At 40.9% G+C, this 26,577-nt stretch overlaps 2 protein-coding genes across 2 annotated transcripts; both read left to right on the forward strand.

Moving 5' to 3' along the window:
* Positions 1-11,157: 11,157 nt before the first annotated feature.
* Positions 11,158-14,275, forward strand: hmx3a (H6 family homeobox 3a). Its single transcript, XM_023287675.3, has 2 exons — positions 11,158-11,856; positions 12,627-14,275. The coding sequence occupies exons 1-2, from the start codon at positions 11,568-11,570 to the stop codon at positions 13,247-13,249; spliced, it is 912 nt and encodes a 303-aa protein (XP_023143443.1). The 5' UTR covers positions 11,158-11,567; the 3' UTR covers positions 13,250-14,275.
* Positions 14,276-19,703: 5,428 nt separating this feature from the next.
* Positions 19,704-22,749, forward strand: hmx2 (H6 family homeobox 2). Its single transcript, XM_023287674.3, has 2 exons — positions 19,704-20,209; positions 20,883-22,749. The coding sequence occupies exons 1-2, from the start codon at positions 19,936-19,938 to the stop codon at positions 21,428-21,430; spliced, it is 822 nt and encodes a 273-aa protein (XP_023143442.2). The 5' UTR covers positions 19,704-19,935; the 3' UTR covers positions 21,431-22,749.
* The last annotated feature ends 3,828 nt before the right edge of the window (positions 22,750-26,577 follow it).

Raw genomic sequence — 26,577 nt, forward strand, 5'->3', positions numbered from 1 at the left:
TTTTACAAATAATCAATGTTACATGTTGACTAATACAAAGCCCAGTGACTGTATACATTGTAGAGAGATAAAAACAAAGGAAGAAAGCAAAAGGTATTAATGGAAATGTCACTGACAGGAAAGATAAACGTCAGGACGCCTGGACAAAAGCCGAAAATAGCCCAGAATCAGCTTCATGGTTATACAAATCCCTTGAGGTAAAAAGTGATGGAGGAAGCTTCAGGTCTTTATGTAAAAACAGAAATACTACAATATAAAAATACTGCGTTACCAAAAAAATATTCCGTATGTAAATTATGAAAATGCAGGTCAGAATTATTAGCAAATCTACAAAGAAGATATTATGCAAAAAACATTTCTAGTGTGTGGTTACTGTTGGTGGTCTATGATGCATTCACTGACATATTATGTGTTTGATCAAGGTGCAGAATATTTTGTTCAGATATTTTAATTTACAACAAAGCAGCATATTTCATAGAATCGTATTTTTAATGTAAAATCTCAATTTGTAGTGTAGTAGCTAATGCTGCTGTAGAAATGTGTGATTTCTACCAAAGAATTTGATCGAAATTTGAATTAGTTTCATGTAAATGCTTGTTCTTCCCTCTGAATAAGTGTGCATGACTTCCAAACTTAAACTGAACTTCTGTAAAGCAGTCATGAATGAAAAAACAATATGATATCTCAGCCACAAAGCATTTGATTGGACTGTATTTATTAATCAGCTATTTGAGGCTACTCTTTGTTTGCGTGTCTTTGTGTGTGTGTGGGTGTGTGTGTGTGTGTGTGTGTGAGTGATCTGAAGTCCCCCTGAGTCAGACTCTGTTATTTATTGCTATTAAATGGTTAATTTTCCTGGGTGCCCCGAGGACTTTGGGGTGCGTTTAGATGTGAGGAAGATAGAGTTGTCAAGGGTTAGTGTGAATGTTTGATGCATTAAGAGAGCGATTTTGAGAGACCCATTAGGGATTTGTGCTGGTCCTTCATGGGTCCCATTTTTACTTAATGAGAGGAAAAATGATGATGTGACTCAGATGATTTTTGTTTAATTTTATGTTTGTCGAGTGTTTGATGATTTTGCATATATTTTTTGCAGAATCATTGAGCTAAAAGGCAGAATGGACAATGAGACAGATTCAGGATCAGTCTATTCCTGCTCTGATTATCTCAAATGTTCCTTTTTCAACTCACTGTAAGTACTAGTACGTACCATGATAAATCAATCATACCCGGGAAGGAACATTTTTACCACTAAGGTGTCTCATACAATACATTACATGCCTTGAACGCTACATCCATATTGTGCGTGATGCTGAACATTTCATTCCAAACAAAGGGGTATAAATGCGTCGCTATAACAACTTCCACTCTTCTGGAAAAGCTTTCTACAACATTTTTGAAACTGGCTGCACGAGTTTGTTCTCATTCACCCACAAGAGCGGTGGGTGACAAGGACTGACTCATAGTCCGTGATCCAGCTCATCCCGATGTTGTTGAGTAGGGTTGCGGTCAGGAGGCACTGTCATGTTCAGACACGGAAGGATTTTCATCAAACTGCTGCAGCAAAGTTGGTATTGTATCAAAAGATGATGGCATCCATGTACTTTTATCTTTACTTATTCAACTAAATACGTGGCAATATAAAAAAAACCCTTACATTTAAAGCACATATTCAGTTTGAATACATGTATATACAACGATAAGAAACCACATTAAACCACCAGCAGATGAGGAGAAAAAACTCAATTATCTCATTATGATGATACTTTTCAAGAGGTGGAATGTATTAGGCAGCAAGTCAATAGTCAGTGCTTGAATTCTATGTGTTGAAAACAGGAAAAATGGCAAATATATGCGAGTATACAACACTGAAAGGGGATAAATTGTGCTGGTTGGGTAACTGTGTCAGATATTCTCCAAAAACAGCTGATCTTATGAGGTGTTTCTGGTATTCAGTGGTTTAAACCTACAAACAGTGGTCTGAGGAAGGACAATCATTGAGTTGGTAGTCAGGTAATGGGCATCCAAAGCTAACTGATGTGTGGGGAGCACATATTGCATTGCAGCTTGCTTTGTAAAGGGCTGCATAGTCTCAGACTGGTGTGTATTGACCCCTGACCAATGCTACAAACACCTACAATGGACATGTAAGTGTCAGAATCAGACCATGGAGCACCAGAAGAGGTGGCCTGGTCTGATGAATCCTGTGTTCTTTGACATCATGAGGACGGCCGGGTGCAAGAAGGAATGTAGCAGGATGAACTAAGCTGGCAAAGCTTCTGTGACTCTGGGCAAAACCTTCATGTGGATGTTACTTTGACGTGTACCTAAACTTAAGCATTGTTGTCGACTCCATACACCATTAAATGGTAATGGTATTCCCTAGTAGTGATATCCTCTTTCAGCAGAATAATGCAACCTACAAAAAGTGCAAAGATAGTACTGGAATGGTTTGACAAACATGACTTGGACTCCAAATTCCTCAGACATCACTCCAACTTTAAGGATTTGCTGCTAAAATCTTGGAACTTGACATTACCGGACACCTTCAGAGCTGTTTTGGCAGTACAAGGACAATGTAAACAACATGTAGGTGGTTTTAATGTTGTGGTTGATAAGTGTATCCGTGTCTGTGTGCAGTCCTCTGCTCAAATTTCCTCTTATTAGCCAGTCCTGAAAGCTGCTGGAGGAGGCAGAGGAGCCATACTAATCAGCTGACAGTAATAGCGCTCTTTACCACCCCATGACACAAGAGAAGGAGAGAAGAGAGCAAACAAACACCAATTACTGTCTGTCATGAAGAAAAGGGTGGCAGGCAATCATGTTTGGCTGCTCTTTGCGGTTGTGAGCTCCTTGATACACTCACAGACCAAACAAGAGGGTCAGCAAAGTTGTGTCTACAGGGTGGACGTGAATGTTAGTGTCAAGTAGGAAGAGGTGGTTTTCATTCTTTGACCTGGAGATTCTTGTTGAGTTTAATCATCTGTTTGCTCATTTCCTCTGTTATCCTCTTCGGTTCTGGAGCATCCATCCCCCTTATGTGTCAGATAGCTGATGGAAAAACAGCAACAAAGAGGCAGTTAAAGTGCTATTAGTTTTGATTGGTTAGTAATGGGCTCTTATTCATTACCCAATTTATTGATCCATCAGTAATCAATTTCGGCTCATTCTTAACCCATGAGCTGAATCTCAATCTATTTTCGGATGTGTCCGGGACAAGACGAAATGGACCCAAGCCCTGCACATATGTAATTCTAACGAGAAGATCTGGTGACTCTTTAATGTGGACTTCTGTCACATTACACTGGAGCGGACACATCAGTTACATGTGCTGTATATGTTCTGGGCCACCGGCTTCATGGGACCGTCTGTCAGCCTCCTCCTGCCTGTGGATGCACCCTGTCTGTGGTTCTGGCCTCACTCAAGTCAGTTCCTCCGGGCTGCTAGTGGGGGTCTAGGGTAACACTTTCTCATCCCTCTCAGGATCACATCCTTGATACCAACAGCTCCTCAATTATGCAGTGACACGGAGAGATCAGCTGTCTCCATGAAGGGGGACAAGATAATATAGTGACACTGAGTGTGCATTACACAAGTTCTCTGGGTCAAGGCTCTGGGTTCAGAGCCAAGCTCTTTAGAAGACAGTGCAGCAGTTAACCTTATTTGAATGTGTCAGTGTCGAGGAAGACATTTTCAATTTGGTTGCTGTTTTAAATAGTTCAGTTAAATAGTTCAGTTCCAAGATTTGTAGTCAGTTTGTTCACTTTTTATGTGAGTTATGTGATGATGTCGTTGTTCAGATGCACTGTGGTACGCATGCTAACAGTAGGAAAATGAATCATTGCTTCTGATTGTTTCAGTTCAGTCATGGGTTATTCCACCTCAGATTATCATTGGCCTTCTGCTGGACCTTGGCTACTTAGAATAGCATCTGTGAAATTTGAGATTGATATATAAATTATTTCCCAGGAGATATATATATATATATATATATATATAGGGAAATGTGTAAAATAACAAAAATTACTGTTAAAAAATTTCATTTTTTACAGTGCAGTCATTTCTTGCAGTCTAAACTGGTAGCATAAAAATAATTCATACCGGATTATGAGCCCCACAGAATAGTTAATTGACATTTTTAAACTTGAGATCATTTCTGTAAACAGTTTTAATATTTTTTGTGACCTATAAAGGTGCTTTTTTCACCTTTGGTCTGTACCAGATTAGCCGTTTGCTCCTGTTTCCAGCCTTCATGCTAAGTTAGCCGTCTACTTGCAGACATACACATAAATGCTATAAACCTTCTCATTTAACTCTCACCACACATATTTCCCAAAATGTCAAACTAATCCTTAAATATATTTACTAATGAGTTTGCATCTGTCAATTATGTGATTAATAAGATATGAAACAAACAAGTTCCCTTTTTTTTAAACTACATTCTTGGTTGAATGGGTCGCCAGGGTCACATTTAGATATTGTTAAGTGGCTTTGAATAGCTCCCTTGATTTCACAGTTCCAAATGACCCGCGATAATCAGGTCATTAAAATGAGCCCATTCTCCACATCTGACACACTTCCACTCCCGCCTCATCTGAATAACAAATCAGCTCCAGTGTGCTTTCTCAAACAGAAACTGAAAAAAAAGGGTGAAAAAAGATGGAAAACCGACTTTCTCTTTATTTCCTGCTTAACCTTATCTCTGCATTCAGAAGTAAAGATGGTAAGTAAGCTAGGGGGGGGGAAAGGTCTTGTCAAAAGTGCCAGCGCCTGTGTGAAAGTACCCGGTTTTCTTAATTCATCCCTTAGGACCGGATAAGTCTATCAATCTGTTAAATTGGAAAGCCATTAGGTGCCCTGGTTTATGTGTTTCAAGCTGTTAACTAGAGGCTGATTGATTGTTGTTCCTTTGATGGGATATGCTGATCTAATCTCACTGTGTGCACGTTTGCAATAAATTACACAATTCATTTCCCCCATTTAGAGGGGGGAAAATCACACCTCCAGGCATGCCTACGCTCTGCAGGCAAAAGAGCAGGGAACCTATTTTATGGTGCCATTTAGCCGGCAAGCTTTCAGCAATCCCAGCTTTCTTTCTAACCCCCCTCCCTCACCCTCTACCCTTCCAAAAAATCGAAGCATAATCAAGGTGTATGTTTAGAAAATTTATTGTTATAATTTTCCCCCATAATCTCTTCCATTTTCCTGCAGCCGCACTGACATAGATCATCATCTAAAAAGAGAAAATGGATAGCAGTTTAAAATTTATCGGTCTTTGATTCTCAATTATACGTGTTTATGACTTCATCTGTCTTCAGTGACTTCAACCTTTTCCATTATGGTGGAATATTATTTGTACGGAATCCATTAAATTCACAAGGCAGGACTCTAATGGTGGGGCTGCAGCGATTTGCAGAGGGAAAAGTTTTGAAAGGTTGGCTTTAGGAAAAGCGTGGCTGTTATGACACAAGAAATTGCTTTATTGATGGTCTGCTCTGCTGCCTGCGCATTTGGCCATTTGTTACCCAGCCCATATCTATATCTCAGCCTGACACTGATGAGAACTTTTCTGCTACCCTCTCCAGATTACCGAGTTGTAATGACACATACAGGCAGGGCTAGGTAAAAGCTGACAATCCAGGGGCAGAGTTTTTTGGAGGTACAGAGGATGGACATTGAGCCTGGGTGCCTGCAGGGCTCAGATGAAGCCGCTCATAATGGAGAAAAAGGGCTACATCACTCCTGTGACTGATTCCATCCAAACCATACAGAGGTCATCGTCCCTGCTGAGAAACAATAAAAGAAGAGAAGGGGTGATAAAATGTAGATAAAATGAGAGCAGGGGAGATAAAAAAAAAAGGAGGATACATCTTCCATGTGCCCACATCTCCTCATAAGGTGCATGTCAAACAACATGTCAGGTGGATGTTGAATATATATAACAGCCAGTACATTTGCCAGGAGAGCTGTCATCCGGAATACATGTCGTTTCCTGTTTACATGGGAAGTAACAAGAGTCTCGCCAGTCAAGTGGTGGCTGAATGACACTGAGCTCCTTCCCTTCGACTGGCCGGTGCAAAAGGCCGAGTAAAAGCTAATCAGGCTGTAATTCAAGATTCGCTCGGCCACTTACAATCAATACCTGCACAATCCCAATTAAAGCTTGCCGGGTCAGTGGACGGCCACCAATTCCTTTACAAGTTAAATGCAATACTTAAATCTCAGCAATCTCAGCGTGGCCTTCATTGGTTTAATGGCTCGTTCCAACTGGAGTGTATACAGTTAAAAGTGCAAGAAGGACACAAGGTGGATGGGTTCACTGATAAATGCCACTCAGTGTGACACCGAGGTCTTGTTGCTTAACAGGATTTTGTGCGCTCGTTTTTTTTTTTGCTTCCTCATACCGAGTGAAAACAACATTCTCATACAGTTTACATGCGTGGATAATGTTTCATCAGCCGACATCCGTGTTTACCTAAGAGTCATTTCGTGCTATTGCACTGTGTTTAGTTTGTCATAACAGAGGCTGGAAACACAGCAGAATGCCATTCATATTATTCAAACTGATAATACTGTTTTGTTGTATTTAGTATCACTCATCCCTTAACAAGAACACAAGTCACAACCTCAGAGATGATAGTGGAAAGTTCCTTTTGAGGTACCAATATATTGAATATTCATTTTTTTGTCCCATTTTTTTCCTTCTATTCAGCCTTATTTTTGAGACAAAGTTGTACTTTTCACTCTCTATATTTATTTGGCAACTTTTCCAGTTACTTTAGAGATTATTTTACATACAAACTATTATATTTTTCATATAATATGGTAAATTTATATACATAAAACCACTGCTACCAGTAAATACTAGAAAAGCACTGAGAGAGTGCAGCACTCCGCCAAGGCTGCTCAGTCATTGTATCATTTCCGACGGGAGAAATCTTTAAAAAATCCGTGGATCCAGATTATAAACCGCATCACTGCCAAAATCTAATCAGTTGTTCCTTGTGTCATTTCTGACCTTCCCTGAAAATTTCATCCAAATCAATTAATCCAGTTTTAAGTTATGTTGCTAACAGACAGACAAACGTACACAGATCATCACATAACTCGTCATTTTTACTGCGTCTCCTTGGCAGAGTAAAAACAATCTATATTAGTTAAATGTTTACTTTTTTAATATATATTTTTACATAATTTACTAACATATTCAATGTTTCTACTTGCAAAACATTCTTTTTACCATCTGGTATTAGTTCTTTTACTTAAGTAAAGAATCTGAATATTTCCTCCGTCACTGACTACATTTTTCTGACAGTTGTAGGTGCTAGTTACTTCATGTATATTGTGACTATAAATAAAAAGCAGTACCAGTTTAGAAAATATGGTGCATTACTGCAGATGAAACTACAAAGCTGTGCAAAATACAGGTACATAACTTTAACTCAAAAGACTACAATGGAAAAATGGCATATTAGAATAATAATAATAATAATAATAATAATAATAATAATAATAATAATAATAATAATAATAATAATAATAATAATAATAATAATAATAATAGTATAGGACAGTCACAGGAGTATTTTTGTCATTATGGGTATCCTTTTGCAAATTTAAAATATGCTTATTTGCGCTTGTCCTCAAGTGACATTTACAGAGCAGGACTTGCAATATTGCGTATTTTTATATTGCACTATTGCTACTTTTAGTCAGGTAAAGGATCTAAATACTTCCTCCACTACTGCTCAGAACTCAAAATAACAAACTTACAGTTCCACTGTCAACATCTCTTACCCACCCATTTCACCCCCCATTCTCTTTCCAGTTTTCTCCCTCTGAGCTTTTGCCACCGCATCCATGTCTTTTATCACAATTTTGACCCACAGAAAGGAATTCTCACAAGATATCAAAACAAAAATCTATATTTAATATGAGAGCAATTACAAAGCAAAGTTGGCTGCACAGGGCTGTTGTCACCAGAGCGCGTGTTTTTCATCAAATAGGTCATTAGACGATGATGGATGTAAACCTATAAAGTATCTAAACTGGACCTTTTAACAAACCACGAGCAACACTATCATTTCTCTAATAGAACCTGCTGACCGTGTCATTCCCTCCTGCCATTTGTCATTTTTCCTTGTGAAATAATCAATATCTGGGCGCTTTGAAATAAATAATATAAAAGTCATAGTAACCTACCCGAGGAGCAACAAAAATAGACTTATGGAGCATTCAGAAGGCCTATATGGCCTCAGGGCAGTGTCTGCTGCACGTTTCTAATCAATGCATAATATGAATTGTATTTTTTAGAGCACAGAGTGCAGGATTTTAGTTTGTACCACTTCTTTTCAAGGTTAGCATCTGTTGTGTTGCCTGCACCATGGTGGAGTGATTTTACAGCAGAGCAGTATTTCTGCTCTAAATATTACTGGGAAATGCAATGGTCTCTATGCAAGCCAGTTATGATGAATGTCTACAGGAAGTAATGTTAAAATAATACCGCAGACTGGAGAGAAAAGATATCTGCGCACTGAAAAGCTACCAAATTGCACAGTTTGCTACACAGATGCTCATCAGGCTTTAGCTTCTTCTGTATCCTCCTGCTGATCATCTGTGCTTTGACTGAACAATATTTACATTGTGAAGAAAATACTCAGTTATCATTTTGCACAAGGATTTCTTTTTAAAGCTATTACATCATGTATAAATGTGTGCATTTTTTACTGTCTGCATCAAAAACACAACAGTTCCTGTAGAGCTTCATTTGGGATTATCATTCTCTGTGCTTTAGTGGCCACTTGTGAAAAAATCTGATATGTAGGAATGAGGATGTGAACTAATCCAGACTTCCTGAAGACAAGTTCAGGAAGTCAGACTATTACAAGTGAATACTTTTAAGATATTTGATCCACTGCAGATGAACCAAAATCATTATCTGCAGCTTCTTCTCTGTGTTCAGTAGTTTTGTGAGGCATATAAATGACATAAATTATGCAAAAAGTAAGTAAGAGCTTCCAAGCTGTATTCACTTGCCAAAAAGCAGTTTGTTCCTTCAATGCCACTCTATTGTGAGCAAAGCTTCAATGGTAAATCATCTTTAGGGAAGTGCTCACACTTGACCTATTGTCAATTTAAAAAAAATGATTAAAAAAATAGAGTTACAGTATGATCTGAATGTAACGGTTCAAATAAATAAAGATGTGCAGTCTGTGCACCAAATCAAAACATCAGACTTTCTCACACATGCTCTAAAAAAACAGCCCACATTCACAAATACTAACAGGAGCACTGGAATGGATTTGAAGTTTAGACATCTTGCACCTCAGTCTGAGAGAGCCGTCAAACACCCGCAATTATGGCCGAGTAAAGAAACGCCATAATTACATCACAGTAACAGGATATCTCCACTTGAGCAGCTCACTAAATGAATTACATGTGTTAATGACACGGACATGCCAGCAAACTCTACCGCTGATGGAAATTTTGACAAAAAGAACTGTAGTAACCAGTGCAACCTTTACTTTATCACTCACAGCACCTGACTCCTCATGACTGCAAATCAGACGGCTAATGAATATCTTCAGGGAACACATGATGACGATGATGATGATGATGATGATGATGATGATGATGATGATGATGATGATGATGATGATGATGATGATGATGATGATGATGATGATGATGATGATGATGATGATGATGATGAGTCATAGCTGGAGTGAGAACCTCTCAGTTAGGTCACCCTGATATGCTGCACTTAGAAGAATACAGCTTATCTGTCTTGGTCTCACACAAACTTTGGAAGATGATGCCATGAGTTACATTAGTGCGTTGTATTTATCTTAAATTTAACCAGATTCACTACAGGCCTGACCTCAAATAAAACCATATTCTTTGCCAAAAAATTTAATTATTTGTCTTGCAGGAAGCAAATTGTGTTGCCAAATTGGAGGTGATCTCCCATATAGTGATAATGCAACAACACCCTCACAAAGTGATCAATTAAAGCACAGACATTTCTCTGCATTTCCACCTGGTGGCCCACAGAGGACGCTGCCTCCCCGTTTTTCCCTCCTTTTCTTCTTCTTCTACACCAGCTCCCCAACCAATGGACTGCTTTTTAACAAGTCAATTAATATCAATGAGTGAATATACATAGCACATTTACAAAGAGTGCAATCTGAGGGATGAATTAACGAAATCGATTAGGGAGGGTTGGGGAAAAATGAGCGTGCGACGCGCAGACATTGTGGAAGTGGCCCTCACTGCAAATCAATGAATTAGAAATATGAATCTAATCGCCCATTGGTGACACGTTGAGTAGCTGCAGCCTGATTTCAAACCTTTTTTTCCTCCCATGTTGTGTTTTAGAGTTTGGGAAGCAGAAACTGGGGACTATTGAACAATTAGTGCTGGAATGGTGAGCATGTATTAGTTAGTGGTATTTTATTTGAATTTGTCTTCTCAGGATGAAAATATTGTGCACAGGTATAGGGAGACTTTTGTCGATTAAAAAAAAAATCAAAGGATTTCAAGAGTTTTGCAGGTTTAAATTGACTTATTTCAAGTTTGCATGACAGTGGAGGTTTTACGCACAGTTGGATAGGATTTGCCATAAGAATTACGCATAAAGAAAAATGTCTTTAGATGATTATAGATGAAAGAATTTTTAAAAAGAAAAAAAGCTTCACAATTAGGGCTCCAATAATAGAGGCCTATATGTATAAATTACAATTTTTCTTTTTTAATACATAGATTTTCAGTGGTGGTGCTAGAGTTTAAATGTAGTCAAACACCTCCAAAAATCGATTAATGCGCCCAGTTTTTTTTTTTTTTTTTTTTTTTTTTGGTGGTTCCAAATGTATCATCAAATCTAAAAAACAAACCAACAATGGATTGTGAGTAGCCTCACGCCGTCGATCTGTGTCTGACTGTGGTGTTAGTTGTGTGATGATTCGTTTGTTCTGACGGTCCAAACCTTCCTTTTTGGCGGTAACAGTCCTGTGTTCATTTGTCGCTAATTGGACTATATGAGACCAATAACAGGCGAGCGCACACAGCCTGCAGCCAGAGCGCACCGAGAGGGGAGGATGGTCTCTCTCTCTCTACCTCCCTCCCTCTCCCTCTCTCTCTCTCTCTCTCCTCGCCGTCTCTCCCTTAATCCCATTTGCCATTGTACATGCCCAATCGCCTATACTTTCCGCATTTAACTTGGATGACATTTTTATTTCATCATTAGCATCAGACGCCAGACTGACTGACACGGTGGACACAGTTTGCGTTTTGACGAAAAGAGCCCGGGATGAGACCATCTCCATGTTTGTGCAGTTTTTTTCCTACCTTTCCAACACCTGATTTTATGATTTTTCGAGCCTAGGAGGACGTGCGTTTTGACGCGCTCTCCGGGTGTGAAATCCAGTTTCCGAAGAATAATAAAAGCAGGAACTCCTCGTATAGACCGGGATACCGACAGTCTGTAAGTTGCTTTTCTTCCCTCCCTCGGTTTTTTTTTTAATTCCTACTTTCGTGGTCCCTCTGCGTTCAGACCACAAACCACAGCGATGCCAGAGACAACGCAAGAGACGTGCGCTTCGGCCAAGGACTCTCCTTTCTTTATTAAGAACCTGCTGAACTGTGATAGCAAACCGTCCAAGCCCAAACCCGTACTGGCTGCCACTAAGGCGGCCCTTGAGGGAGGATTTTCCCTTTCCCAGGTCGGGGACTTCAACTTTCCACGCTTTGACCTGCCCGCTCAGAGGTTCAGTCTACCGGCTCACTACTTGGAGCGCACGTCGGCGTGGTGGTACCCCTACACCCTGAGCTCAGCCGCACACCTACACAGAGCCGAAGGTAAGCACCAAACCGAGACACTTTAAGCCTTTAAGCTCCATTTTAATGCCTCTAATCAGCAAAATAAACACAATATAAAAAAAACACCATAGGATCTTTCTTTAACATCTTGTCACTGAACCTCCTCCTCAGAGATTTACTCCATCAAAGTGGATATTTTTGGTTAGAATATTACAGGCACAGTCTCCTCTCAGAGTGTAGTGATTTAGCACCTTATCCCCTACGAAGGCCTATTTTGTTATGCCACAACGCGGGATAATAGATCAATAAAGTAACACTGTGCATAAAATGAAGTAGACACCATCAAATCATTGCATGAGGGTGACGATGCGCAGCGTGCTTTTGATTTGTCTATTGGCGCTCACCGTGCACATCTCACCCCTGAGGCTTGGCCGCTGACAGCCTTTTTTTTTTCTTTTTTTTACCTGCCATTTATTCATAAGGGATTTAAAACACATGGTAGAAAATGGAGTATTTTTTAAAGCTTGTTTAGTGAGGACAATAACTGTGGAAACCTGATTTATTTAAACAAATATAAGGAATAAAACACGCCTGCGTATTTGAAATATTTTACTCTCCTATTAAAAAGTGCTCTGTTTTAATAGGAGAAAAATGGCAGTTTGGATGTATTTGGACACGGTGACAAGCCATTTTCCTGGCACTATTTATTAGCTTATCATTTTAGATTTCCCAAAGCCCACTGACTCAACAGGCTGTAATAAAACACAAGTGTTTATGACTTCGTCTCCCTCCATGTGTCCGCATTCCAGTCACCGAGAAACCAGGAGCCAGAGACTCCTCTCCAACCTCGGGCACAGACAGAGACTCTCCGGACCTGGTCCTCAAATCCGAACCAGACACCAAAGACGACGACGAGGACGATGAGCACAACAACAACAAGAGCAGCGACGAGATCATCCTGGAGGAGAGCGACACGGAGGAAGCCAAAAAAGACGAGCTGGAGGAGTGGAAGAAGCGAGACGACGACAAGAAGCCGTGCCGCAAGAAGAAGACGCGCACGGTTTTCTCTAGGAGCCAGGTGTTCCAGCTGGAGTCCACCTTCGACATGAAGCGCTACCTGAGCAGCTCGGAGCGGGCCGGCCTGGCCGCGTCGCTCCACCTGACGGAGACCCAGGTGAAGATCTGGTTTCAGAACCGGAGGAACAAGTGGAAAAGGCAGCTGGCCGCGGAGCTGGAGGCCGCCAACCTGAGCCACGCCGCGGCGCAGAGGATAGTCCGGGTGCCCATCCTCTACCACGAGAACTCGGCCTCGGAGAGCGGAGGCGCCGCTGCCAACGTGCCCGTGAGCCAACCGCTGCTCACCTTCCCGCACCCCGGGGTGTACTACTCCCATCCCATCGTCACATCAGTGCCGCTGCTCAGACCGGTTTGAAAATAAGACGAGTTTTGTGGCACGAGTTGGTGTCCATTTCCGAAATTAACTCATCACAAAAAAGTCAAAAACAACAACAAAAAAAGTTACAAAAAAAAAAGACAGAATATTTTTATACTTCTGAGTGAATGAAGAAAGAAAAAAATAGCAAGAGACTGTCACTGTCAGGCCTACATGGACCTATTTTGGCAAATATTTTGTGTCATTTTCCATAAGGGTGCCGTTTACACGTGATCCGACAATTTAAATCCCATTATTATTATTATTATTATTATTATTATTATTATTATTATTATTATTATTATTATTATTATTATTATTGAGCATCACCTCAGGAGTTCACCTGCTTACACTGCCTGATGAGTGTCTTTTTCCTGTTTTTTCTTTCCTACTTTTTACATCCTGCCTGTTGCTGGACAGGTCAACTCTGTGATGTACGAGAAAAGAAAGAAAGAAAAAAGAGATTACTTTGTTTACAAAAACTGTCGGTTTAAATGCGGCCTACTTTTCATCCAGCACATTTGATTTAATTTCCATTTCCAGAATTGATCACAAAATGACGTGCAATACACTGACGGTGTGCTGTGAATGAATGAATCCACCAAAACATACATGTTTTGTCATCTATTCATGCTGGAGGCTTTGCTGTAATTTTTATTTTTATTTTTATTTTTTTTGCTTTTTAAAGCCCTTGACGGGGGACAATCAAGACACTCTGAGCTGTAAAATACCCATGTAGCTTTATGTTTAGTTTTAGTAGTTCCTACTCTTGTTCCCTCTGACATGGACACGTCTTTCAAGCACAAGTGTGAGGTCCAGCGTCTCCTGAGCTTTGTGGTTTTTTTGAACAGGGGCGGCAAAAATACCGACTACACTGGTGTACAAAATATGTAAATGTATATATTTAATGAGGCACGGGGAGAGGGGGATTCCTCATACGGCTCCTCCTTTGTACAGAAAAAAAAACAATGTTTTGATATTGTATTGCTGAACCATGTTGTGAAATAAATGGAGATTATTCCTTAACATTTTAGGACATTTTTGTATGACTTATTTTCCAGGAAATATATATTTTTTAAACGACCAGGAGGTTAAATAGGGGCTGTTTCTAATTTATATTTTGAACATTAAAACAACAGGTGATGATGTTTACTCATCCATGGGCGCGCACACGCACCCGCACACACACATTTGAAGCATTGGCAGGTGGGTTTCTGTAATCATCTTAGCGTTATGCACTTTAACACGTTATTTTACATAAAAAGTGGCTCGGTCAATTAGATGCGTAATTGGCACCATCTTGCCAAAATTATGGATAATGTATTCAGAAGAGGAAATTACTCCCTAAGTATGAGCTGCTGTCTTTTAACATTTTTTCTCTCCTCTCTCTCTCATGGCGGTGTGTTGGTGTGTGGGTGTGTAACTGTGTGTGTTTGGGATGTCAGGATCTATGGCAAGCATCTCCACCTGATCAGTTTTTGTATTTTATGCACTTTTTCGAATTTATGAAGATCGTTTTATTTTTTACTATTTTATCAAGAAAAGTCTTTCTTTACGTGGACTACTTTTCATGCCACTTTTATTTAAGTAAGATAATTGTGCTAACAGTTTTAGGATATATGAAAACACCTCTTAAATGCTGTTAGTTTTATTTTTTATTTTTAAAAATCTGTAAATAGAATTTCACAGTGTCTCCACAGTTAAAGCTGCTATTACGCAGCAGCAGCCTTAAGCTGCAGGCTCATCTTTTAATTTGTAAATTTCAAATTAGAGCTGAATTAGTAAACTGGTACTTTGTAACACATAGGATCCTACAGGTGTCACTGGATACTGGATGCTACCATCTCAGCGAAGACATCCATAGATTGGCCTGCAAGGTAATTAAATAGTACAATTCAAGCTATAAAAAGCTTCTTTTTTTTAAAAATCCTGCTTGTTTTCATGCAAAATAATCGATTTTTCTTTAACGTTTTAGCACACCTTTGGCCTTCCAGCTCGATTATGAGGAAATCCATTGAAATTAGAACTGAACAAAATGCAATGAATCATATTTTCATGGAGGATTTTTTTCGCCAAATTAAAATTAGATCACATTGTCAAGATCCTGAAATTATTGCATTTAGTGCATGCACCGTTAATGCATATATGCATATATATATTTATATATATTTATTTTAATGTATTTTAAGATTTTTACACACCAGAATGCATCCTGTTAAATTTATAGGGGAGTAATGCAAATCCAAGAGGATGGTGCGAAGAGGGAAGAAGCTCCAAGCTTAATGTAGCTATAGGGGCAAATCTCAACATAAATAGCAATAATTTATAACAAAATTAAATAACGTTTTTACCAGTAATAATAATCAGGATGCGGTGTTTATTTCAGTAAAGATTTGATTACATTTTGGAGCTTTTTAACAGCGTCCAGCAGGTGACAGTGTCCAGATTGCAGGTTAGAAACCAACTCAAATGGTCGATTCTCTCCTTGTAGTGGGCAGTTTTAGAAGCATCTGTAGGTTCAACTTGCAGCATAAAAATACCCAATAAAATGCCTTTTTTTTTGTTGCATATGCATCGCCAAAACTTTGGAGCTATAACACTCAAGAAAATTCCCACCCCTTCAAAAAACCGAATAGATGAGATTATGCGTAAAAGCCAACAGTGAGGCACGTGTGTTCCTCGATCAGAACAACCTTTGCTTCAAAGGCCATTCTCTGCTTTCATCTGCAGGCTAATACAGTTATTGGAAATGAATCAGTCAGCTATATACTCTATATGATGACCTCATCAAGAGACAAAGGGTTCATTCAAATATCGTCGGATCATCCAAGTATTGACGTGTACCTACCGCGCACGCTCAACACGGCCCCATTACTGCAAATTAATAGATTGGTATGGCATTATTCTCCTGGCACGTATCGATCCGTGCACGTCTGCGGCACACTGCGTCAAGTAAGAGCAACGTTCACACGCAGCTTCGGCTCAGCTTATGACCTTGATTTGCGCGCATAAATTGAAAAAATTACCACTCGATAATTTCCATTTGTGCGACATCTTTATGTGAAGGAGTGAAGGGGGAAGGGGGAAGGGGGGGCAAAATCAGATAAAGTACATTTGCAGGAACGGGGACAAACGGACGTGACCGGGGACCGTGCTCAGTGTATTACATTAAAATGGAGAGCTGAATGGGTAATTTTAAGTCCTTATCAGAGGTTTTAGTGCCAGTTTGGAAACACACAAGTGGCCCCGACCACCTTGCATAATGCTGGGCTCTTCTCTGCTGGCACTGGCATCTCCTCACACGTGTGGTTGGATTGTTGAAGTTTGCTATTGGAGATTAAAACATTTATCTCGAGAAATTAAGTAGATTTTGAACCATTTCTCTCAAGAAATAAGGTTCTCTGAGGGGTTTGCAAGTTCCTCGCAAAGACGGAAATCACATGAACACACTGAGTGATATGGGATGTAGGTGATTTGATGGTTGTCTTTTTTTTACACCTACAGCTTTAAAGTTTCCCATATCTTTGACAAATTATATCAAATACCAAACATCCTCTTTGATGGATCCCTCTGGCACAAATATGGGAGACTGTGTGTGGATAGAAACGTTCAGGAAAATCACCTTTCATGCCGGTTCAGTTCCTCAACAGTTACAGGCACAAGCTACTGGGAGATTTCCCTAATCACAGGCCAGACCCAAGTGATGCCAACACCTCGCGTCGAGGACCGTGAACAAATCTTTTGACACATCTCGAGGAGGAAATCTTGTTTTATACCCATCCCATTTGCTTTCCTGATTGAATGCGAACATCAGATTTTCATCAAAGTTCTATTAAGTGAAACATAGGTTGCGGGGCACCGTCTGATTGGAACAGTTTAAATTTTAATTGTGTTTTTAATTTGACATATAGTTGCTGTGAAGAATGACACCGAAACGCCGAGGGGCGGTCGATTTTCTTAATTTCTCCCCGAGGAATTGATGAGTCTATCAGGGCAGTAGATTGGAAAGCCATTAAAACTCAATGGTTAGGTTGTTAATTGGAACTTGATGGATAGGAGCCCTTGGATAGGCTGTACTGATCCAATCTTCCTGACTTTGTGTTTTCCAATAAATTACCCAGTTCATTTCCACACTCAGATTACATAAATTGTACACCTCCAGGGCTCGGGTGCTCTGCTGCTTGCGTTTACAACTCTCTCTCTCTCTCTCTCCCACCCTCACACACACACACACACACACACACACACACACACACACACACACACACACACACACACACACACACACACGCACACACAAGCTTTACGCGCACGGACGCACGCACAAACGCCTCCTGAAAAAAGAGCAGGCCCCGCTTTCTTGAATGAAAATCGAAACATAATCAACGTTTATACTTAGAAAATTTATTGATATCATTTTCTCTGGTAATTTCCTTATTCTAGACTTGGACACGCCATATATCATAATACACACGTGTAAAAGGGTCTTTGTTTAATATTTATCGAAGCTTGATTCCCAGATCAAAGCGCCTCATAACTTCATCTGTCTTTCTCAGACCTTTCTCTGCTGCTAAAGATCTTGTTCTGTTATTGCGGTAGGGCGGCCGCGCAACCAACCTATCATGGTGATAGAGCACGAACTTAGGGCCGCTCCTTGCTGTGTATTTTTGGCCTCGCCAGGGCCTCGAGAAGCGCAGAAACATGGGCAGAAGGGACGAACATTTCCATACTAATAGAAGAAGCCTGTACCACTGGCCCTATAAACGCTGACATAAAAAAACACCGTGCGTAATTTATCCTCTTTGGCACGATAGCAGCCTGTTCTGTCCACTATCTCCGTGATGAACTAATCTCACTTTGCAAAAGTCGTCTGAAAGTGATGAAGGCGCGGCCGCACTGACAAAGGTCTTTGTTTGAAAAGAGCGGCATATAAAATAAACCCATTTAACTGTCATTGCAGATTTCACGCCTTATGTGTAACCATCATAAATCCAGCATCCGCCCCCAACTGCCCTCATATATTTGCCCCCCCTTCAGTAAAGCCTCCCCTGCGTAAGCGTTTTAGGAAGATCGTTTAGCAGCTGCTGGCCCCGCTGCCAGTTGAGGATATTTACGCGCGGATCCAGATGCATCTATCTGACTTCTGTGATGATGATGACGACAGAATCTGCTGTCAGCATCATCGTCGTCATCATCATCATCATGAGCGGCAGCAGCAGCAGCATCACGTCCATAATCTTCTCCCTCCAACACCGAATGCCGGTTGTGTTGCTACCGGGAAGGGCACTGACACCATGATTAAAGCTGACCATTTGTAATGTGTCTGGGGCTTCCTTACAAAGCAGTAAAAAAGGAGGGATAATGTGCCCGAACCTCCAGCTCAAGCCCCGCAGCCAGACACAACCAGAGACACACACAACGTAACACAACACAACAAAACACCACAAGCAGACAGACAGAGAGAGAGAGAGAGAGTGGGAGGTGGGAGGAGGACGGTGGTGGGGAGAAGCGCGCCTCCCTCCTCGTGCACCACACACACACACACAAAAACACACACACACACACACACGCACACACACGCAAGGCCCCCACCACCTCCAATCAATTAGTCAATCAATTAGCCGGCCTCCACTCCACGCGCGGTCATCACGAGGCAGATTAGCTCAGTAATGATCAAATTAATTCTTAATCGGAGATAATGGACGCGGAATGAGTTTATTATTTTCAGGAAAAATGAGTTGGGCCTTTCGTCTTAGTTCCAAGGCTGCGTGCGCGCAGCCGTCACGCCACCCAATTTATTATGCATGGGAGTAATAGAAAAGAAGACATGACAGTTATTGCAATAAAGTCATCCTCAAGTCACTTTTCCTGGATGCGCAGGTTGGATGGGATGATTTTTTTTTTTAAAGGGATGAATCCACATGCTACCATATTCTGAAATTCATATATAACAGGAAAAAAAATGCAGATTTCTTTAAAAATAGTAGCAGCCTGTGCGTATTTCATCCAGATATGACACAATTTAGTGGCAAAATTCGCAACCAAATTTGAATTTACTTTAAACAATATTACCCTGTGATGGAGCTGGATCAGAGCTGCACACACACACCATTTATCTTTCCATTTGATCTACTTTAGACAACATATGTATCATTGGTGGTCAGGATTCCGAGCAGCAAAAATATAATTTAAAAAAATAAAAATTTGCACCGAACAGTTTTCCAAATCCTGCAGCCGTGCAGCAAGCAGGACGCAGAAATGATGCACACTTTAATGCTCTTCTTCGGCTCTCTCGCTCTCCTCATCTCGTCGCCAAAAAACCCTGACAGGAGTTTGAAATTTCCGGGCTTGGTTCGGAGGCTGCGATTGGCCCGTGAAGGAGCTTACCTACATGCAAATGAAGCAACGCAACCTTGCTGCCTCTGATCCAGAGCGTGAGGAGGAGGACCAGGAATACACTCATGTTCCCCGAGCTCCAGAAAAAACACCTCCAACTCCTTCAATGTTAAAACCCCACAATTAAAACAGGTTGAGGGGGGAGAGAGAGGAGAGAGAAAGAAAGAAAGGGGGGGGAAAGCGGACAAAAGACGCAATTTTTACGCACCAATCGTGTAGAAAAAGCAATAACGGAATACAAGGGGGACAGACCGATTCAGTCAATACTTCAATACTGTTATGAAGCGAGAATGAGTAGCGCAGAAGACAGCGGGAGCAAGTGCTCGTCGGGCCCGATTTCCAGCTTTACCATCCAGTCGATTTTAGGCACGCCGTCCGATGAGCCACGCTCCGGGAACAAGGAGCTCTCCAAGGGGCCGCTGCCGCCAACGCCGCGGAGGCGCTCGCTGTCGGTGTCCTCCGAGGAGGAGTGCAGCGGCGGGGAGGACTCAGCTGACTGCTTCTGCTCCGATACGGGTCACAGCGAGCCGTGCACCCAGCACCAACCGCACAACTTTTGTTTAGGTGAGGAAAACCTATTGCTTTTATTAGTATTACTTTTATTATCAGTATTATTATTGACATTATTATTGGAACGAAAATAGCTGCGAAAAGGTACAAAATAATAACTTTCAAAACCTGGTTACACTATTTATATTCTATTTCCTACTATATAATTAGTTCGTTTTTAAAGGAAAAATACCCAGGCCCACTGTTTCATGCTTTTGTTTGCTCTTCACTTTCACGTTTCGTTACCTTGTGTTTGTGATACTGACGTATCAGCCCATCCACTTCCACTTGTTTGTTGTGTGCAGACTATCATCGCAGCGGCAGCAGGAGAGTGGAAGGTCGAATAATTAGCCCTCTGTCTTTCCTCTCATTTCAAATTTAATTGAGCCTGCTAATTGATGAAACATGCTTCCAAAATGGCTGCACTACACGCTGTCAATTGAGCGTTAAATAGAGCGGGATTTAATTAATAGCTTACTGTAGCTACACCGAGCATACTCATACTGGATTGTTTATTTAAGAAGTCACAGGCTTGTGCTGGGCTGGGCTGCTTTCAGCTTGGCCATAAAGTCAGAGTTGACACTTGAATCAGACTGAGAAGTGTATGTAAAAAATATATGGTGCGTAAAATCACGCGTAAAAGGTATTTGTTTTGGTGCTCACCACCTCCTTCTCCTGCTGCGTTCAGGTCCCGCTAAAGGACTCTTGTCTGGGAGCGACGGGCTGGCACGGCGGCCGCACTTGTCCCAGCCTCTGCTGCAGGATTATAAGGAGGAGCAGGAGAGACCGTGCCATCAGATGTCACCTCTGTCGGAGGAGAGACAGACGGACGGTGCGGACAAGCAGAGCAACTCGGCCAAGAAGAAGACGCGCACGGTTTTCTCCCGGAGTCAGGTGTACCAGCTGGAGTCCACCTTCGACATGAAGCGCTACCTGAGCAGCTCGGAGCGGGCCTGCTTAGCCTCCAGCCTGCAGCTGACGGAGACTCAGGTGAAGACGTGGTTTCAGAACAGGAGGAACAAATGGAAACGGCAGCTTTCCGCTGAACTGGAGGCGGCCAACATGGCCCACGCCTCCGCACAGACACTAGTGGGGATGCCGCTGGTTTTCAGAGATAACTCCTTACTGCGCGTCCCGGTTCCCCGGTCTATCGCCTTCCCAACGCCCCTCTATTACCCGGGGAGCAACCTGCCAGCGTTACCTTTATACAACCTGTATAACAAAATTGAGTATTGATTGACTCTGCTGTATGTTCACCACTGCAGTCCACGTAAAAAGAAAAAAAAAAACGCATTACAAAACAATACCACATTCTTATAAGTGTCTCCACATAACCCCTGTATATTAACTGTATCACTTTATTTGTTGAGAAAATTCTTATTATGCAGCAACTGTATGTGTCACAAGAAAGCAATCAAGCTATATGTATAAAATACACCATGTGTATAATTAATTATAACAATTTTGTACTTTTATTTTATTTTCCTTTGATTGATAAAATATTGGAGCTGAACCTTCATATCACATTTGAGGAAACAACTGATCCCAAAAAGACTTTTACACCCTTTGTATTCACAGCCTAATTGGTTTGTTAAACATATTACAAAGCATCAGTCATTTTATTTCAGCTGACATGAATCCAACACTGACAGGAAAAACACAATTCTTCCATTTAAGGAAAAATATCATTGTTTCTATTGTAATTTAGACCTTCAATAATAACCTTCTCATTCAATAAATTTTCTATTTCAGTGAAAATTGGGCTCGCTTGGTTTTATTTTATTCCCCCTTTTTTGCATTTGCAAGCTAACTACCAGTATAGTTCATTTTTCAAGGAAATGTAAATAAGGCTCATGTTAGATTCTTGAAGGACACACAAACAATAGTGTTATAATTTTATCACAAGGCACTCTAGTGCACTAATCCAGTGTGAACATCATTATGTGACACAAATGACTTTGTGTGAATTTTTGCTGCAGAGCTGCCGTAATTCTCTTGAACTGTTTTATTTAAGACATTTTAAGCTAAAAACAATTAAACTATGAGCCAGGCAGCGTAGTGTAATTGTATTTCTGCATACTTTCGGCTCACATATTTTACAATTTAGATCCCGTTATTAATTAAATATTTGGTTTTACGCTTTTTGACAGGTGCATTTTAATACCAACTTAAATCTGTGGAAGGAAAATGCATTTTACAAGGATGCAGTGTGGAATGTAGTGTAGTAATTCCTTTGCAAGGCTTATATTTTGTACCTACTTTGATTCCTACTCACGCCAGCCTCCAAATTAAAAAAAAACTAAATCAAGCACTGTCTAAAACTACACATATTTTCTTGGTAATTTCGCTTTTAGAAACACAGCTAGTGACCACAGTAGTCTGCTGTAAATGAAGAGGTGGACGACCACATGCAAGCTGCCTTGGAAGAAGCAGATAAAGCACATTTCAGGCTGGAAAAAGAGATGCACACTATCACTAGCCAATCATGCCTCTGGGCGGGATCTTCTCTCATTTGAAGTCTGCCTCCGATGGCTCTCAAGCATCAGGGCCTTGTAAGGGGAAACCTAATAAAGAGGCATATTGTCAAAGTTCAAGACTCTGGCTGTCATTAAGCTGTACTCCTTTTCTCTGTCTGTGTAACGGATTACTGTATCAGCAACACCGTATACAGCATGGCTGGTTATTTCAGAGGCTAGTTTAGATTTTCAAGAGGACAATAAATCAGCTGTCAGAGCTGGCTTTACTATTTCATAATAGTTTAATAGACGCAAATAATAAAAACAAAACCCAGCATAATCACACACACTTTGCCACTCTCAAGCACACACACACACACACACACACACACACACACACACACACACACACATAAATGTCCCATGGTTGATGGGGAGCGATAAAATTGTGTCATTTGCGAGCTTTTCTTGGGTGTCACATCATGTACAAGGGAGCCCCCCCCCCACCTCCATCCACCCAGCACCCCCCTTTACCCATCCCACCAATCTCTCACTGTGTGCTAATGGCTACATTACCTAGCAGAATCATGACTAGCCAGGCTCTGCTGCCCTGCAGATTATGCCTGACCCAATTTCTGCAACAGCCGCCCTGTGTTTCTGGGAAAATGGATAGCGTTAGACAACAGCGGTGATTTATGGGTAACTCCAGCACCGGCGGAGAGGTGAGGTGCAGGAGGATGAATTTGTGACAGATAGGAGAGAGAGAGAGGAATGGGGGACAGTAACGCTTATGAAAAGGAGCAATAGCTTTGGTTGAATGAAGCTGTTTATTAGTTTCCAAGTGGTCATTATGTCATCAGGTGTGACGGCAATGTGCCGCTCTTTTGGATGGATGTTTGCACCCCACTGACTTGTGGGAAATCTGCATGACCTGTCACCTGAGGTTGTTTGATTTACAAGACGGGGGGAGAGAGAGAGAGATGTGAGGAGATGCTGTGAGGAGCAAAAGGAGAGAATAAGAGAGAGAGAAAGTGAAAGAGGAATAGGTGGGAGGCAGATAGAGGAAGGGTGGGGGGGTGTTCTATGTAACTATGTATCACTGCAATGGCAGGCGTGAATTACAAATTTTAATAGCAGGGCAATGAAAATGATTTGAAGTGGTTTAAACTGCAAAGAGACAGCGACTGGCATGGTGATGAAGATTTGTTGAGATGATATGTTGTGCCTTAGGATTCATCAAACCTGCCTGCTAAGGTGAAAAGCAAGTGTAATTCACTCTGTGGTATAATTTATGATGGGAGTAATGGAAACTGTGGGCTACACACAGTGTGGAGAGGGAGAGGCAAAGACAGAGTGCACTGGGCAAATTGATTCTCAGGATAGTTTTTAGAGCATATTTACAAGATCATAATGCATTATACTGAAACCTCCAGATATCGCCTCTTTTACATCTCGAGATAAAATGATGAAGATCAAAACTAACTTAATTGAGATCCCATTAAATTTAAACAGGCTGCAACAACATTATCCATCACTTTACTTCTTTTTTTTCCATTCATAATGTTCTCTACTAACATCTGAAGATTTTTTACATATTCCATCCTTTCATCAGTTATTTGGATGAGGGCTTTTCGACTGCCTCCCCACCATATTTACAGCCATTTGATTTAAAGAGGGTATGTGTGGCTTCATATTAGAGTGGAAGGTTATGAAGTAGCTATAACACCACGAGCAGATGCAGAGCCTCGGGTCTGCCTCAAGACAAGAGTTTTAAAAGCGATCGCAATGCATTAAGCCAGACAACTCTCAAGACCTGTTTGCTCCCTAAATGAATTTGAGGGGAATGTAACAAGGTTTCTGAGGCAGGCCCTGTCATCCGCTGGCTTTAACCAGCTTCTGTATTTATGGGTTAATGGTTAAAAAGGAGAGCTTGGAGCAGAAGTGATTTTTCATGATTCTGTTTTATATCAACTGGAAATGAAGGAGCTGAAGGGAAATTGTGTTTGTCCCCCCCCCCCATTCACAGCCCCCACCCCGTCACCTTTAACACAAGAGGAATACGCTACCAGGGAAAGTTGCATGGTAAATGCAGCGTGGACTAAGTGTATCAAATCAAAATATGGTAAAAATGACAGATTTGGAAATTGTTTGGTGCACTTTAAAGATGCAGGAAGATTTCCTAATGGACGAGATTAATGAGAAAGGTTTTGAATAAAGTTTTAAGTCTGTCACGTGGTTAAACTGAAACCAAAAAACATGTTTTAGTGCCAAAATCAGGCTCATGACACTGTGGCTGACGGTATCAATATGACATGTTTGGAGACGCTGATAACTCAAGGTCAAATACAAGCAGCTCACTTATTTGAACCACAATGAAAGCCTTCCATCTACAAGCTAAGCTACCCAAGAACAATATTTAACCAAAAACTGTGGATCTGGGCTTTTAATGGCAAATGCATTATGTTTCATTGTTAAATTACCAACCATTTCTTGAACTGCCTGTTCTGAAGTGCCATTCGCCATCCAATATGCATCAAACTATTATAGACTATGCTACGTGTGGAGAATTCAGCTATTACTCCAGATAAGTCCATTAGCATTACCTTTGACACAATAATGGATGTGAGATACAATTTTCTGCTCTCCATTTTGTATTTGTAAGGATAATAGGGGGATTATCTTGAAGGCCTTATGCTACACACTCAAGCGTGAGACCACAGAGACAGAGAGCTCTGCAACAGTTGTTTTCACATCCTCCCCTCGCTCCCCTCAGCCCTTCCCTCTGCTCCAAGACCCTCTCAGGGAAGATAAAGCATGTCATTATTCTATTAAAGACCTACAATTTTTGTAATGGGACTTGCAGTGGTCGGCAGAAGTGCAGGCAGCTTCTTCAATATCCTGGACATTATTTGCTCGTTTAGTTAAATGATGTTTCTAATTCCCTCATAATTACTTGTAATGAGGCTGTCTCCCTCGTTTTGATGCGGCTACATCTTAATACAGCATGGCATTCTTTTTTAGGGATAATTACCTCTCATGAGGCCGGGGAGCAAGGCTGGGGTTTGTTGTGTGCTGCACACGTGGCAAATTGGCTTGTTTCCTGCCATCTTGTCTTCCTGCAAATTGGTAAATTAAGTTTCTCGGCTGGAGCATTAGAACTGTTAAGTTTGCTTTCTCGTCTCCTTCAAATGATTGGCTTTACTGACAGAGAAATGGTTGTATATTCTGCGTTTTGTCTCATTAACTTTTTACTTTTAGAGGGAGCCGAGTACTGGAGCATTAAAAGAAATTTACCAAGAGGACAGTTTTAAAATTATTTGCACATGCAATCCAGATCACAGAGCAGCAAAACATTAACAAATTCATAAATTCCTTTATCTTAAAATCTATTCTTGTTTAATTTTAAAGCAAAAATTTAAAGCTACAGTGCTAAAACTGTTTCTAATATCATTTAGTGAATTGTTTTGCAATGAAGTGAACACAGGGATCATATATTACAAATTACCTTCATCTATTGTAACACTAATAGACAACAATGGTGCCATAAATACACATCCACTGCCACAGTGTCAACAAAGTCGGTGAAGCAGTTCCATAATTTTCCTCTTGATAATATCATAAAGGGAGATGTGCAAGTCTTTTTTTATGTCTTAGGGATAATAAACGATCATTTTATTTTCAAAGTGCAAATTAGACGCTACAGAAATGCACAACTTACTCTTAATATGGACTTTCCCTTTTCTGTTTCCCCTCAGTGAACAGACCTGTCTGTGTTGTCCCTCTGAAATGATCCAGCTGCTGTACTCCAACCGCAGCCGTTGCAGGGTTGGCTGAGGGGTTTTTATTTCTAAGTGCTGATGTGTCGCAGACAGTTTGGCTCTACAAGGGCCTGTTACACGCCGATTAAAGAGAGGGAAGGAGTGCTCC

The sequence above is a fragment of the Amphiprion ocellaris genome, chromosome 16, assembly GCF_022539595.1.
Source record: "Amphiprion ocellaris isolate individual 3 ecotype Okinawa chromosome 16, ASM2253959v1, whole genome shotgun sequence".
Lineage (NCBI taxonomy): Eukaryota > Metazoa > Chordata > Actinopteri > Pomacentridae > Amphiprion > Amphiprion ocellaris.

Coding starts and splice junctions, on each gene's coding strand:
- hmx2 (XM_023287674.3), top strand. CDS start 19,936: ATGAGTAGCGCAGAAGACAGCGGGAGCAAGTGCTCGTCGGGCCCGATT. Junction 20,210..20,882: donor ACCGCACAACTTTTGTTTAG/GTGAGGAAAACC, acceptor TGCTGCGTTCAG/GTCCCGCTAAAGGACTCTTG.
- hmx3a (XM_023287675.3), top strand. CDS start 11,568: ATGCCAGAGACAACGCAAGAGACGTGCGCTTCGGCCAAGGACTCTCCT. Junction 11,857..12,626: donor ACACCTACACAGAGCCGAAG/GTAAGCACCAAA, acceptor TCCGCATTCCAG/TCACCGAGAAACCAGGAGCC.